The sequence below is a fragment of the Pomacea canaliculata genome, linkage group LG4, assembly GCF_003073045.1.
Source record: "Pomacea canaliculata isolate SZHN2017 linkage group LG4, ASM307304v1, whole genome shotgun sequence".
Taxonomy (NCBI): domain Eukaryota; kingdom Metazoa; phylum Mollusca; class Gastropoda; order Architaenioglossa; family Ampullariidae; genus Pomacea; species Pomacea canaliculata.
This window is the reverse complement of record NC_037593.1, coordinates 30,492,265-30,506,347: the sequence shown is the minus strand read 5'-3', so window position 1 is coordinate 30,506,347 and position 14,083 is coordinate 30,492,265. Positions and strand designations below refer to the sequence as shown.

At 35.4% G+C, this 14,083-nt stretch overlaps 1 protein-coding gene across 3 annotated transcripts; it reads right to left on the bottom strand.

Moving 5' to 3' along the window:
* Nucleotides 1-253: 253 nt before the first annotated feature.
* On the bottom strand, nucleotides 254-14,082 carry LOC112561034 (probable ATP-dependent RNA helicase DHX37). 3 transcript variants are annotated; one of them, XM_025233173.1, is made up of 31 exons: nucleotides 14,031-14,082; nucleotides 13,103-13,203; nucleotides 12,511-12,693; nucleotides 12,060-12,160; nucleotides 11,405-11,577; nucleotides 10,974-11,056; nucleotides 10,147-10,275; nucleotides 9,832-9,980; nucleotides 9,413-9,505; nucleotides 9,161-9,257; nucleotides 8,622-8,735; nucleotides 8,226-8,327; nucleotides 7,933-8,016; nucleotides 7,652-7,772; nucleotides 7,360-7,453; nucleotides 6,916-7,024; nucleotides 6,614-6,709; nucleotides 6,379-6,486; nucleotides 6,061-6,185; nucleotides 5,538-5,700; nucleotides 5,273-5,351; nucleotides 4,924-5,111; nucleotides 4,470-4,535; nucleotides 3,843-3,999; nucleotides 3,443-3,563; nucleotides 3,076-3,139; nucleotides 2,722-2,836; nucleotides 2,247-2,384; nucleotides 1,625-1,793; nucleotides 1,176-1,273; nucleotides 254-1,031 (listed from the first exon to the last, which is right to left on the bottom strand). In XM_025233173.1, the coding sequence occupies exons 2-31, from the start codon at nucleotides 13,175-13,177 to the stop codon at nucleotides 946-948; spliced, it is 3,480 nt and encodes a 1,159-aa protein (XP_025088958.1). In that variant the 5' UTR covers nucleotides 13,178-13,203; nucleotides 14,031-14,082; the 3' UTR covers nucleotides 254-945. The 3 variants fall into 3 exon arrangements, with proteins under 3 accessions (XP_025088958.1, XP_025088960.1, XP_025088959.1); XM_025233175.1 differs by having other exon boundaries at nucleotides 10,147-10,263; XM_025233174.1 differs by having other exon boundaries at nucleotides 13,103-13,185; nucleotides 14,031-14,076.
* Nucleotide 14,083: the final 1 nt, after the last annotated feature.

Genomic DNA, 14,083 nt, shown 5'->3' with positions numbered 1-14,083 from the left:
ACTTCCCTTCCCTAAACTCGGTGTAGGTGTGGACTTGTGACCGATATGCCTTTTGTGAACCGCATCATTTATCTGACAACGGACTTAAATAAGCAGACATAAATGAATAACTGTCAGATTTCATCGTACAGGAATGTGACAGCAAGGTATTGTCATAACAGCACTGCCATCTCTAAGAGTAGGAGACTAAATCTTGAGAAAAAAAAAGTTTAGTATGATGCACACGCTCACTGATACGTCAACAACAATCAGATAAGCATTACATTTGACGCTTTATTCATTTTTTTTTATATCTGTTAATGTCAAACATACAAACACTTCAAATTTCAATGCGTTCTTATATGTACACACACATTCTCTCTTCCCTCTTTCAAGCTTTCACACTTGCACATCATACCTTCATTGTACAATCAGTTAATGCTATTAACTTAGACCTCTGGAAATCAGCTTTTCTGCATCATCTTAATGTTCTTACCATCTTCTATATGATTAGACACACCTATCATACCAATAATGTGTGCACAGTGTAAAGGAAGGCAAAAGTTAAGAAGGATGGAAAGAAATCTTCACACAGAGATGTTATCAGTTCAGTCTGGAAAAGCAGGATGGAAAGAAGCAGTTTCTGGATATGTAATACTATTTTATCGAGCATTAGCTCGACCAACCGTTTTAAGAGGCGGCCATTGTCATAAACAATCTTGTATGAATTTAGAATGGTCGACCATCAAATAATTAATCATAACAGATCAGCTATTTCTAAATCTATCTTTTCCACGGACGGGGGCAATGCTATTTGTCTGCTTGTGCCCTAGGTGCTAATGCCTCTCTAATTTCTTCCCGCTTTACTCCTACAAAGATAAAACGTTTCGTGAAATTCAAAAGGCTGTATATGTCTTTGGTTGAATGTTTACTGTTGAATGCACATCCATTTTCACATATAAAGGATCAGCTCTTGACTGTTGGTGGCCAGTTTTCCACCACCTGGAAGTGCATTGATTCTGGAAGCCACTGAAGAAACGCGGACAGCATATCTGTAAAGCAGAAATGAAGTTAAACAAAATGCTTTCAGTCTGTTGCAATCTCTCCTTTAGTCCTATGAACAAAGAGCTTCCAGAGAAAGACAAAGTACTTCTTTCAAAACTAGAAAAACTGTCTGTGCATAAAAATAAACTTACATTTAGGGTCTTTATCCCAAGCAGCAAGAAGTGAACTGTGAGAGTCCACATTTCTGGATACAAGAGTTTTTAGGAGAACTTCTGTTCGGGGCTGCAATCTAACCACATTTTTCATTTTATCATCTGCATTTAATTTACTTATATTTCTTTTCACATTAAGCAAAGCAAGATTATCAACATAACATCAAAATATTTGTCCAGGAGGAAATTCTGTAACATTAAGATATGTCTGGATAATGGCATATTAATGTCATGTGGGGAGACAGGTAAGAACTACATTGAAAAATAGGTTAACAAAAAAATTCAACTCAGCGGACCAGTAATTCTCATGCTGATAATCCTTTTTTAATACAAAGGAGTCAATAAAAAAAATCTGCCCCTAAGTTTGCATTTGTACATTTTAGTGATATACTGAATGTCTTTTAATGAGTCTGAAACAAGGTACTCACTTGGCCCAAGGTTTGATCATAGTTGCTGGTGTTGTTAGCAAGTCAGGTGTATATTTGCCCAGTGCTGCATGAACCTGACCTTCAAGTAAAAACCGAGCAAACCACTTGAATCTGTCCAGGCCTGGTGGATATGGTACACACACGGCTGGTAACTTCCAGCAGCAGCGACCTAGGAAAAAAGGAACAATAGCTACCAGACACCTGCTATCTCCAGGGTGTGAGGGTAGTGGAAGGAAGAAAGTTGAAGGGATGATGGGAAATGAAAAAACTCTTTTAAAATCTCTTTGCTTGCTTTCAAATATAATCAACTGATCATTTTTAATTTTTGTCACCTGGAACCTATTTTTCCTCTTTAGTAAGGTCTCTTCAAAAGTTTTATTTCATTTTCTCCTGCCTGTTGCTTCTCTCATCTTTCTCTGTCCCTTCATGTCTTTCAGCCCTGTCTCCCAAATGAATCCAACCCTTTCAAAGAATCATGTCAGAATCTTACCCAAAACTTTCCCCACTTCAAACTTTGCTTCTCTTATGTTCCTGCTATTTTATCTCCAGCCCTGTTCAACTCATTCCTGCTGTTCAGGCAAACTAGAAAAAACAAAACCAAAAACAAAGTGTGACTCCTCACCAAACGTGCTTGTCCTGTAGCACATGACCTGTCCTAAGCTAGCATTCCATGATGGAGGAGGATCCTCCAATGGATTGGAGAATGTGCAATAACTAGGAGCATAAATTGGCAGCCATTCTTCTTCTACTGCAACCACTCCTGCAATAAAGAAAAACCACTTCAATCAGAATGTTAGAATGGTGTGTTTCTGAAGCAGTTTACACCATCTAAACTTTGATCCAGTTGCTGGGTCAAAATAATTTAAAGCAAGATTACCAGCACTATGAACATTTTCATCAAGGCAGACAACAGTGCTACAACAAGATTACAGTAAGAACAAATAAACGAGCACTGAGCTTGCATCTACACAAGGAAATGTGCTTGAGAAATTCAATTTTATTATTATTACTTATAAAACACATAAAGTATCTAACAGAATGATAACAAACAACTCTGAATGCTTGATGATTATTTCTTATTTCTGTAGTTTTCCTACCTTTCATGTATGGTCGTGAAGTTTCATGAATGTTCTGGTACACAACAAACTCTTTGTTTTTCTTGTAGAGAGCTGATGTTGGATGAATGTACACAGCTTCCTCAAACTCACAACACTGTAAAATATCAACATATTTTACAGCATATTTTACAGGAATTCGTTGGCTGTTGTTTACTAAATACAAAGAAGAAAATACACAAAACTCTTAAGTCATAAGTGATAACTCTTTTACCACTAGCAATGTTTATTTTCTAATGACAAAGAGCTCATCCCTCTGCCTACATGCATGGATACATTAAAACACATGAGTGCACGCAAGCATGCCCACACACACGAGTGCAAACACACACTTACTTCATAGGCATATTTCTTTTTCTGTGAATCTGCATCACTTGCAGTGGGCACCTGTGGGTTGAATCTGTGTAATAAATGTGAGAACATGGATATTAAGAAAAGAAAAAAAAAAACAGACAGATGAAATTATGTAATAATGCTATTTTAGAACTCTTGTTCTATCATGTTTAATAATGTTAAAATTAAAGGTAAATTCAACTTTTAAAGAAAAAAAAAATGATTTTGAGGACTTAAGGGATATTTAAAAAACTAAACAAAACAAAACAATTTTGTTATGTGAAATTAACTGAGTAAAAACCTTTAAGATATGGAGAAAAATACACAAAAAGTTTTCTTTGAACATTGAAGAAATTCTAATAAATTCAACCTTGCAATGTGATCAGCGAGTCCACTGAGTGCTATCTGTCGCAATAACTTTGCTTGAAGATCAGTAGGTGGAGTGAGTTTGGGATCAACGCATAAATTTGCCTCTGGTAAGGCCATATTGACTGCAGAAAAATTAGTATAGTCTTTTGAAAAACGTATTTTAACCACAGCTGCTTTATTAATATCAAAGCTTGTGAAAGCTGAAGCAGAAAAAGATATTCATTTACAAGCACACAAATAAATACTCTTTTCTGAGCATTGAAAAATCATCCAGGTAAGTGTTTAGCCAATTCAAAAACTAGTAAAATATATGTTAAAACGCCCTCTCAGTTCATCAATGCATCTAAAAAATAAGCAATTCTTCTATTATTCCAAACCAAACACAACTCAAGTAAACTCACTTGCATTTGTAAGCTGTGTGCGCAGCTTTCGAACTTCTTTAATAGCTTTAAAACGAATACCATAGCGGTCACAGAACTGTGGAGAAAGACCCTCATATTCACAGGCCCCCACAGCCTTCAGCAGTACCATCAGGTCTCCAAGCAACAGAGAGTTACCCTATCAAAAAGAAGATTGTTAGGGAAATGTCTGAGTAAGTTTTAAAAAGCTTCTTGAAGGTACTTTCAGCAGCTAATATGGGTCAGTTGGAGATATCATGTGAGTCATTCACTATTACAGGACAACATATATAACACTGTTAGAATGTGTTTTGGGGGAAAAGCATGGACAGATTAATTAAAAAAGCATAACAATATTTTAAAAAAGAAAAGTAGGAAGAAAGTGCATCTCAAGAGTGATTGTACCATATGCAGAAAATATGTTTTAGGATTAAAAAAAAATATCAAAGTGTTCAAAGTCCCCAACAACCAACTCCCAGCACACACACATTCACAGAGACATGAACACATGCACATGCAGACATGCGCACACACACAAACACACATGTGCACCTATGATTATAAGATTGAGGAGGAAGAGAAGACATAAGATTTCCAATAACATAAGCACATACAAAAGTCCATACTCACTGAACCTGCCCAGAGTCTCTTGACATTACAAATTGTTTGTATTTTCTTCTGCACATCACTGCTCTCCTGTGCAAAAACACCAGCACAAAGCAATGATAGTTGATGGTATAGATGATACAAGATGAAAATCAACTCTTTGTCAATTTGCATACTACTCAGAAGAAACAGAAAAGTTTGTAACAAAGTATTTTAAAACAAAACTTAAATATTAGTGCAAGTATGTATACATATGGGTGTGTTGTTCATTTCTTTATAAAATGTGTGATTCAGTCATAAACAGCGGGCTTCAGTGCTAAGATTTAATATTTGAAAACTGCCTAGAATTGTGTTAGAGGCGCAGAATGCAAAAGCCTATGATCTACGGTCAAGAAAGAGAAAAATCCTAGGTCCTACTAGTTTAATAATTTTCTGTGGTAACTAACAATATTGCCATTTTCAGGATAGCAACACTTGCCTCTGTTGCTGCGTCAGAAGATGCACGGGTATCGATGAACAGCTGATCTACAGACAGTGCAGCAACTGCTGCGATGACGTATGGCAACAGCCCCTGCTGGTGACCCATGGCCAGCATCCTAGCGTAGCGAGGCGACACCGGAAATGATGCCATTGCTCGTCCCAGAGGTGTAATTTTGGCAGCTGATGCTGTTGTATAATGTACAAGCTTAAAAGAACATCTCCAGACACGGATAAATAAAAATATGCATGCACACACATATACACATATAAATGCATGCATACATGCACACACACATACATACATATGCCTGCACATGCATGCTTCTTAACCTATTGAGAAAGTTCACCTCTCTTTTTGGCATCCAGAGTCTTCTGATTTTTAGGCTCCTCAAGAGCTCCAAGGGAAATTAGCAGCTTTTCTGCAGCCTGAAAAAAAAAACACACCAGTTTTATGTAATTTCAGGTATTTGGTCACAAACCCTAGGCTATTTTCAAGAGTTGAAATCGCAGTAAGCTGATGAGCCATTATTTCAGCTTACTAACAAGATCCTATTATTCTGTAGCCACATAAATGGTGGGTAAATTCTGTATAAATTCTCTGAACTTACTGACCTTAATCTGTTCAGAATCTGGTGTAGTTGGAAAAGGGAAATTCTCCACTCTGTCAATGTTCATGTCCTTCATTTGCAGTACTAAATCATCTACTGGCCGTCTTGTTATTTCAGGGGGAGAGAACTGGGGGAAACTGTCATTGAACATGGCTGACGAATACAATCTGGAAATTATATGTGACAAAACAATGAGAAAGATAAGCTACTATACCTCCACCTAATAGAATCCCAAGTTTTAGTCTTACTCTGTGCAGTACTTAAAGATTTATGAAATCAACTAGTGTGATTGTTGTAGTTCCACCTGCTGTAAGCAACCACTTCTTGAAGCAGCAAAACATACCCCCAAAATTCTTCACTTCTGAATGACTGATGCATCTTTAAATTATTTGCTGAATGTGAACTATGTTACTAAATACAATTTATACTGTGAGTTTGGGGTGAAATAAGATGGTGTTGGCACTGGAATTTTTCACATGTACTTAGGCTAAAAGCTCAATGGTTATTCTACACAATCTGGAACTGACCTGTAGCAGTGACCAGGTCCAACACGTCCTGCTCTACCTGCCCTTTGATTGGCAGAAGCTTTAGATGCCCAGGTGATTTTAAAAGTTGACACACCCGTCACTTTGTCATAGTATTTGGTTTTTGCCTTTAAACAGACATATAAAGGATAGATTTTTTTTAAACTGCCTAAAAATGTAATTCTGAGAACCTCCTGTGAGGATTAAGGAGAATCCATTAAAAAAATATAGATCTGCCCACATCTCAGAGAAGAATCAATGCTACCAATAAAAAGAAAAAAAAAATCACATCACAAAAAGAAACTAAGAATTCTACATTACCTTTCCTGTGTCAATAACATAACGAACATTTGGAATTGTCAAAGACGTTTCAGCCACATTTGTAGCCACAACACACAGTCGGCAACCCTCTGGTGAAGGTCTGAACACCTGCAGAAAAAAAAAAATATGCACACAAACTATTTGATTGCTTCCTCAGGGAAGGGAGGGGGACAGCTGATACAATTTCTGAATGTGGTCATTACAATATGTGTTTCATGAAGTTTATGATACTTACCCGAGCCTGCTTTTCTGATGACAGCAAAGAATAGAGTGGCAAAACCCAAAGAGGCTGAACAGTTTTCTGGATGTCATTCTCCGCACTCTCCTCCATCTGTGTGGATAAAATTTTTAAACTAATGTATGCTATATTCTGCAATGTGTAAAAGAAGTAATCACCTAAAAACATCTATGTCATATGCTACATTTACATTGCAAAATTACATTAGTAGTAAGTAATGATATCTATGCCTATTTACCTAAAACTACGATTGTTATGCTCTAATCTGCTGCAGGAAATCATTCTAAATCTTAACTTACATCCTTTTCATCCTCCTCTTCAGTCTCAATGTCATTGTGGTCAAAGTCAAGGTCAGAATCATCTCCCATCTCCATCTCTGCTTCATCATCAGTGGGCTGAACTGAATATCTGAACGAAACAAAATCCATGATGAAAAGTAAAGAATGGATCCAATACTACAAATCTGGATGACAAAACAAAATGATCCTGAGCAGAAAGTGTGAGTGTAGATGATCTGAGCAGTTTTGAATAAAAAGGTGTAACTTATAAAGTCTTTGACTGGCATAATTTCTGCATCCGTTCAACAGCTCATTTATAACAACAATAACTAGCTCTGGCTAAATTTTAGAAGAATATTTGTGCAGTGGAGTTAGTATGGAGTAGACTTTGCGATTGTTGTCTTGTTAAAATAGTACACAAGGCAATAATCCAAGAATATTAAAAAGAATTTATTCACAACTCACTTATTCAGATCAATTTTAGGCATAATCTTCTTCTCTTCTTCTTCTTTCTTCCTTCGTTCTCTACGAGACTCTGTCTTCTCCGGCTTTGCTTCCACTAGGAAGCAACAAAAAACACAAATAGGCATAATGAAGCACTGCTTCAAGTTTTTGTGTGCTTTGGTTTCTTAACATGTTTCATGCTTTATTCCCCAAACTAAACAACTTATTAGTCATGAATCATCACACATATACACACTCCTTTCTTCAAATCATATGCATACTCTTGTATGTGTCGGCACACACACACACACACCTTGTCCTTTGATGTAGGGAAAAGCTTTCTTCAGCTTGCTGCAGAGTGTCTGTACTTCTTGCTGACTAGTCACGAAAATAAGAATTCCTCCCTCAGGTAATTGCTGGTGAATCTTGCATGCCTGTATTAACATATTCAAGAAGCTATGTGTTTGCATAAAAGGCCCATGTTTTTAAATGATGCACACTGTATCAAAAAAGTTAGCATATATCCTACAGCTCATTATCACTATCACTGAAGTAATGTGCATGTGAAACCATGCATCTGCCCTGAAGTCTTACCTTTTTGTATGCTTCTGCAAGGTAGTTATCAAATGGCGTACGTCTGTTAAAGTGAACAGTTACTGGGAACTGACGGCTGTCGACCTGTCACAAGGAATGAAAATGCAGGTAAGAAAGGCATGAAAAGTGTAAACATAATAGTGCTATTCACTCACTGCTGGCAAAGTAGTATGCTGTGGTGAACTAATTCATTTGAAAATAATTTAGTCCAAAAGATTGCCTTTTCATATCCCCTTTGTATTCTGTGGTAATTATGAGATAGTGTGATCTTTAACCGATGCCGCTTTAATTACCTTTACTACTGGAGGTTTCACGCGAAACAGATGACTGTTTTCTGTGAAGTCCTCAATTCTCAGAGTGGCAGACATGATGATCAGCTTCAATGGCTTCCCTTTCTGTTTGTAATATGAATGAACATGATTTAATCCTACGGACATTTGAAAGAACAAAGGAACTGAGTGAGGAAGATAACAAAAGAAAAAAATATATGAAGGAAAAACAAATTTTTAATAGAATGGCTTGAATTTTGAATGGCTGTTAAACAACTTTGATTTCAAATTTAGAAATGTATTTATATCTGCAAAGACAAGGAGAACAATTTTAATGTGAAACTCCCAGATATAAAAAGCTATGAATCCAAACAAATTATGAGGAAAAACAACTAAATGAACAAAGGAAGAGCTATGAACCTTGGCTCGAAGTGGTACAATGCGAGACAGAAGTCCAATAAGAATGTCGGTGTACACACTCCTTTCATGGGCTTCGTCAACAATGATGACACTATACTTCAGCAAAAGGAAATCCTGAAATAGAATAATTCAGAAATTACCAGTACATACTTACCTTTGTTTAGAAGTGAATAGATGTGAATAGTTAAGTCCCATTACAAAAGTGTCAGGGAAACATTACATTTCTTTGTTATTCTCTCAATGCATGTCAAGATTATTTAAGTTTTTTTTAAATGATGTAATTTAAGTAGAAATATTTAGTAATAAAATGTAGTTGACATAGCCCACATAGGTTTTTTTTTATATCTAATTATACATTACCACTTGTTCTACTTCCTACTGAGATATTAAGTTGCACCTAAAAATATATTTTCCATGGCAATAATTGACATGCCAAAAACAGAAAAAAAATCTGTACCAACCACCTGAACCAATGAAATCTTCTTACAAGAAATCACACAGAACCACATTGACCAACATTATCATTCATCTGTCCTTACCTGCTGTACTTCTTTCAACAGGACGCCATCTGTCATAAACTTGATTCGTGTATCAGGCGTTGCATTACCCTCAAACCGAATCTGATAAGACACCTCTCTGAAAATTTCAAACAAATCTTGCTTTCAAGATCTTGCTTTTTGCCTGCATTTTACAAAAGTAGCATTATTGTAATCTGTCATCTAATTTAAAAAATCATTGTGATCTTTAAATAATTATAATATTTTTAACACAAACTTATGAATGCAACATACCTTGTGGAGAGGTTCATCTCTGTAGCAACGCGCTGAGACATACTTATAGCAGCTACTCTGCGTGGCTCTGTTACTCCAATTATGCCGCCACCACTGAAAACCAGAGAAACAAATTATTTCATAAAATCATTTTTAATAAAAAAGACAACCTGAAAGATTTTGAATAATATCATGCATTTCTTTATTTATGGCAATATACCATAAGGAAAAAAAGGACTCAAACCATGTAACTAAAAGGTTTGGATCCTACAAACATAATACTGTTTTGTAGAAGACTGTCTAACCATCATAAAACTATCATAAAAGTAGTTGTTTATCTGTTCTACTTAGTAATGTTGGAAGACACACATAAACAATTCCTCCTTATGAAACTATAAGAATATTTTTTGTTAAGCAAGAAAGTGACGGTAAGAACTTACTGCGCATAGCCTGCCTCATAAAGAAACTGAGGCACTTGTGTTGTTTTTCCAGACCCAGTTTCACCACATATAATTACAGTGGGGTTTTCATTAATGCACTCCATTACTGCTTGCTCTTCGCCGAGAATTGGTAGCTTTTGTCTGGCTTCCTGTGGCAAAGAACAAGGAATGACTGAACAGATATTTAGGAAAACGCACATGCACACACGCAGAGCATTGGTTAAGCATAAAATGTAGATGTTTTTCTCAAAAAAAAAAAGATCAGCATGTCTCTACCATAAGCTTGACACAATCTGATGGCAGCTCAAAACTCACCTCAATTTCTGGCAGTCGGCTCAAAGGAATATGTACAGCAGGTTTAGCTTCAGTTTCAGTTTTGATCAATTTTTTGGTCTCCTCTTTGTCAACATTTGTTTCTCTGTGATCTGTTTTCTGTGCAAAAACCTAAAATTAGGACATACAAAAAGGTGCATATGCAATACTGCTCACCAATTATTTTCATTTAAATTGATTAGCATTTTTTTAATCCAGAACTATACCATAAACCTAGTCTTTCTGGCTGCTCTGTTATGCTTCAAACTAAAATAAATTTAAACTAAAAATTTTTATTCTTAAGGATGGGAGTCTTTCAGTAAATGATTTATTTTAACCTTTCACAAAAAATAGACAAGAATAGTTATCCTTAAATGGATAAATGAATATAAGAAAACAGGAAGCTTGTTTCATTATAGTTCAGTTTGTTACTAATTAACAGATTCCTGAAATGCCATTTCATGTACTAGATCATGGTACATTTCATAGATCATATTTACAGTAACTGTTTAAATACTCAACAAATCCTTGCTTTCTAAAACCTATGTCTGTGAAATACAAAGGCATAATAAATCGCAAGTTAATTAAATTACAAGATTACTGAAAAGCTAACTTGTTGAAGATAGCAGTGTATATATAAATAAATAAAAAATGCTTGCTAGATTTAGTGCAGATTTTTTTTTTTAAAAAAGAGTTCATGAAAAGGTAAGAAAATGCACAAGGCATTAAGCATATTAAGTATATACCAAAAAACCTTGCTTTTTGTAGAAACCTTTTTGCTCCTCAATTATTACTGTCACAAAAACGGCCTACACAAATCAATTACAAACCTTTTCTCCAGATGGATTACTCAAGCATGTATCACTTGAAAATTGTTTGTCCATTTTGGACAATGTCTGCCCCTCTTGCTCATCTTTGCAAAAAGTAAACACAAAATTTGGTTAGATTATTCTCACTGCTCGTGTAAATAATACCAGACTAGAATACTTATGTTGATATTAAATGATTTTCTGAGTATTAATTGATGCTGAGCAATGAGAAGGACAGCCCACAGAGATCTTCTCTTTAACCATTCAAATACATCCACACCTTTCCCAGTTAACCATTGCACAACTGTTTATATAAAAAAAGGACTTTTCCTTTTTCAAAATTTTTTAATATTTATTCACTTCCGTTGAAGATAAATTAAATCAAGAAGAATAAGTGCATAAAATAAATATTCTGTTGCTATGTATAAAATACCATCAGAATCTTCCTCTACCTGATGCCTGCTTCCTTTCTTCATTTTCTTCTTCGTCATCAGTTGACATGTCTGATGTATCAATCTCTTCCACTTCCTCCTGTATTTTTTCATTGCTCACAGCCATCTTTTTCTTGCTGCCACGAATGGCGTTTGTACCTTTATCTTCTGGGTCAGCAACATCCAAAAGCTTGCTGAACATAAAGTTGTACTATGACAATGCATATTTCAAGAGGCACTATTTTGAGAAATGAAATCAAAGTAAAATGAAAAACAGAAATTCATTTTCAGGTAACGAGTGCACAAACCTCTGGATTTAAGAAACATAAAAGCAAGCAGCTTTAGTATAATATTCAGTGGCCATGTTCATGTTTACAGCACTATGGAGGATCAACTCTCTCCTACATTCTGCCCTTCCTGATAAATGACACACCCAATGTTGCTGGGTGAACAAGGGGCGTTTTTTGGTCATAGGACAAAGCAAACTTTGAAATGATGACATTCTGCTGCAAAGCCACTACAAGGCAATGAAGACTCCATATGGTTTGAGGAATTTCAAAATAAGCTAAAATAAGCAGAAGCTAGAAAAAAGATTTTTTAAGCAAAGAATTTCGATGATTAAGGCTTAGAAAATTCACATAATGCTAAGAGAACAATGCTGAACAGTATAATGCACCTTTTAAACCTTTGTGAGTGGACTTCAGATATGCTAGTAAACAATCTTAGCTCTTCTTCAGTTGCTTGAACAGACTGCAGTGACTGCAGTAGACTTGCTCGCTGAAACACAGTAATTTATAGTTATTTAGTTGTTAGGTTTTTTTGGGGTTTTTTTGTGGAGACCGGGTGGGTGGGTTTCAACTGCTGTTAATTGTTAACATATGAGTTATGCTCTGGACAGTTAGAGATACATGGGTATGAAATTTTGTGTGTGTGAGAACGTATAAATGTGTACACTTAGGTTTTTATGAGCATTACAAATATTCCTTATTATTACAGATAAGCAATTCCTACAAAGCTTTTATTTTCTTTGTTTGACAAATACTTCAAACAATCAACTGCTGACAGATATTATTTTTCAAAATAAGTCAATGACACACATGTTAAAAATATAAAGTTATAAGCATTACCTTTGCTTTTTTCTCCTTCGTGGCGACTATTTTCTGAAGTGTCTTCCGTTCCTTTTTAGTTAGTGGTTTTACAGTTGGCTCACATTTTTGCAATTGTTTTGTTTTTCTTTTCCTTGAAGGCAAAACTAAGGCATTGCTGTCATCATAATGTTCTTCATTAGCTTCAGGTAAATCTAGTTTTATCTGCAAAGAAAAAAATTTATGTAGATTATTGCCTCTTAAGGAACATTTACTGCAAACCATGCAAGTGCACAAAACTTAACTTTTTTTCAAGATTTGTATAAACAAACACAATTACGGTTTAGTTCGTTGACAGCTCAACAGCACAATTTTCAAGTTAACATATCCCACTGATGTAGGACTGAAACAATGGTTGATTATTTGGTGCTGCAAGCTGAATTTTTAACTATGGTGAAAATAAAATGAATTACTCCAGCCCTAAAAACAGGCACCACATCTAAAAAAAAAAAAAATAAAATAAAAAGGGATGTACAAACAAGGATTTACTGCAAATGATGATTAATAAAAAGTAGTGGCCATAAGTAGTAAGTAAACCCTTTTGATGTACATGCATATAAAAAACAGTACTTACTTTTTTTTCTTCACTTCTGTCTATCTCTGTTTCAGTCTGAACTCTAGCTTTCCAGTTGTGTCTTTTGCGGCCCATGTTGATAACTGTCAAGTATAAAATTCCTTAAACAAGACAAACAGAAAATCTTAGGCAACTTTTTGCAAATATTTCATAGTTCAAACATTGCAGTAAATTAGTCCATAGAACCAACTTTTTAAAAATAAATGACAGGTAACATGTAATGCGACATCAGGAACCATAACTATGATAATATTAACACATAGGAACTGATGTGTACATTTTGGTGGGACAGGCTAATACAGCAGTGAAACTCAGCTACCCCCGCCCCCCCCCCAAAAAAAAATCCAAACAAAACAACAGAGATCAAAGCATCTCTTATATTTTATAGATGGAAACGGCATTGACTGTGTGACAAGATGTGCTTGTCCTTCCAAATAAATATGTACTTTTGCCAGGTTAAATTAAACCCATGACTATAACAAGCATATTCTTTTAAGCTCTTTCTCACTGAACCAAAATCAGACATGTTTCAATCATCCTCTGAATGGACTGCGTGGTTGCTTTCACTAATAAAGTGTGCTAATTAAAAGACAGTTACTCGCACTTGTTAGCTCACTTCATACCACAGGTACAGCGAGGGTGTGATTGTGAAGTAAACTTTTCCAATTAAGCTTTCATCGCTGAACAATCCTCAATGAGTGATTTGTCAGAACATGGTTTAAAAACTTATAAAATTTAGAAAATGCACATATTAACTAATAAATACCAATATCAATATATGTGACAAACACTAAAATATTGACTTTATCGAACACTTGGATCGTCTCCGCAAGATAATTTTTTCCTAAACAAAATAAACTAAGTATGCTTTCGGTGCTTTATTTATAAAGTAGATAAAAGTCAAGAAGTATTAAGAAAGAACACTAACCATACACACTAGTCAACGATAACACGTGTTGGTGTGTATCCGGAAGTGCTTCT

What these genes read in the sequence shown, in the direction of transcription:
- LOC112561034 (XM_025233173.1), bottom strand. Translation starts at nt 13,177, where the DNA reads ATGGGCCGCAAAAGACACAACTGGAAAGCTAGAGTTCAGACTGAAACA. An exon ending in AGAGACTCTGGGCAGGTTCA is followed by an intron (nt 4,000 to 4,469) that starts GTGAGTATGGAC and finishes TCTTTTTGATAG; the next exon opens with GGTAACTCTCTGTTGCTTGG. An exon ending in ATGATCAAACCTTGGGCCAA is followed by an intron (nt 1,274 to 1,624) that starts GTGAGTACCTTG and finishes AAATGTGGTTAG; the next exon opens with ATTGCAGCCCCGAACAGAAG.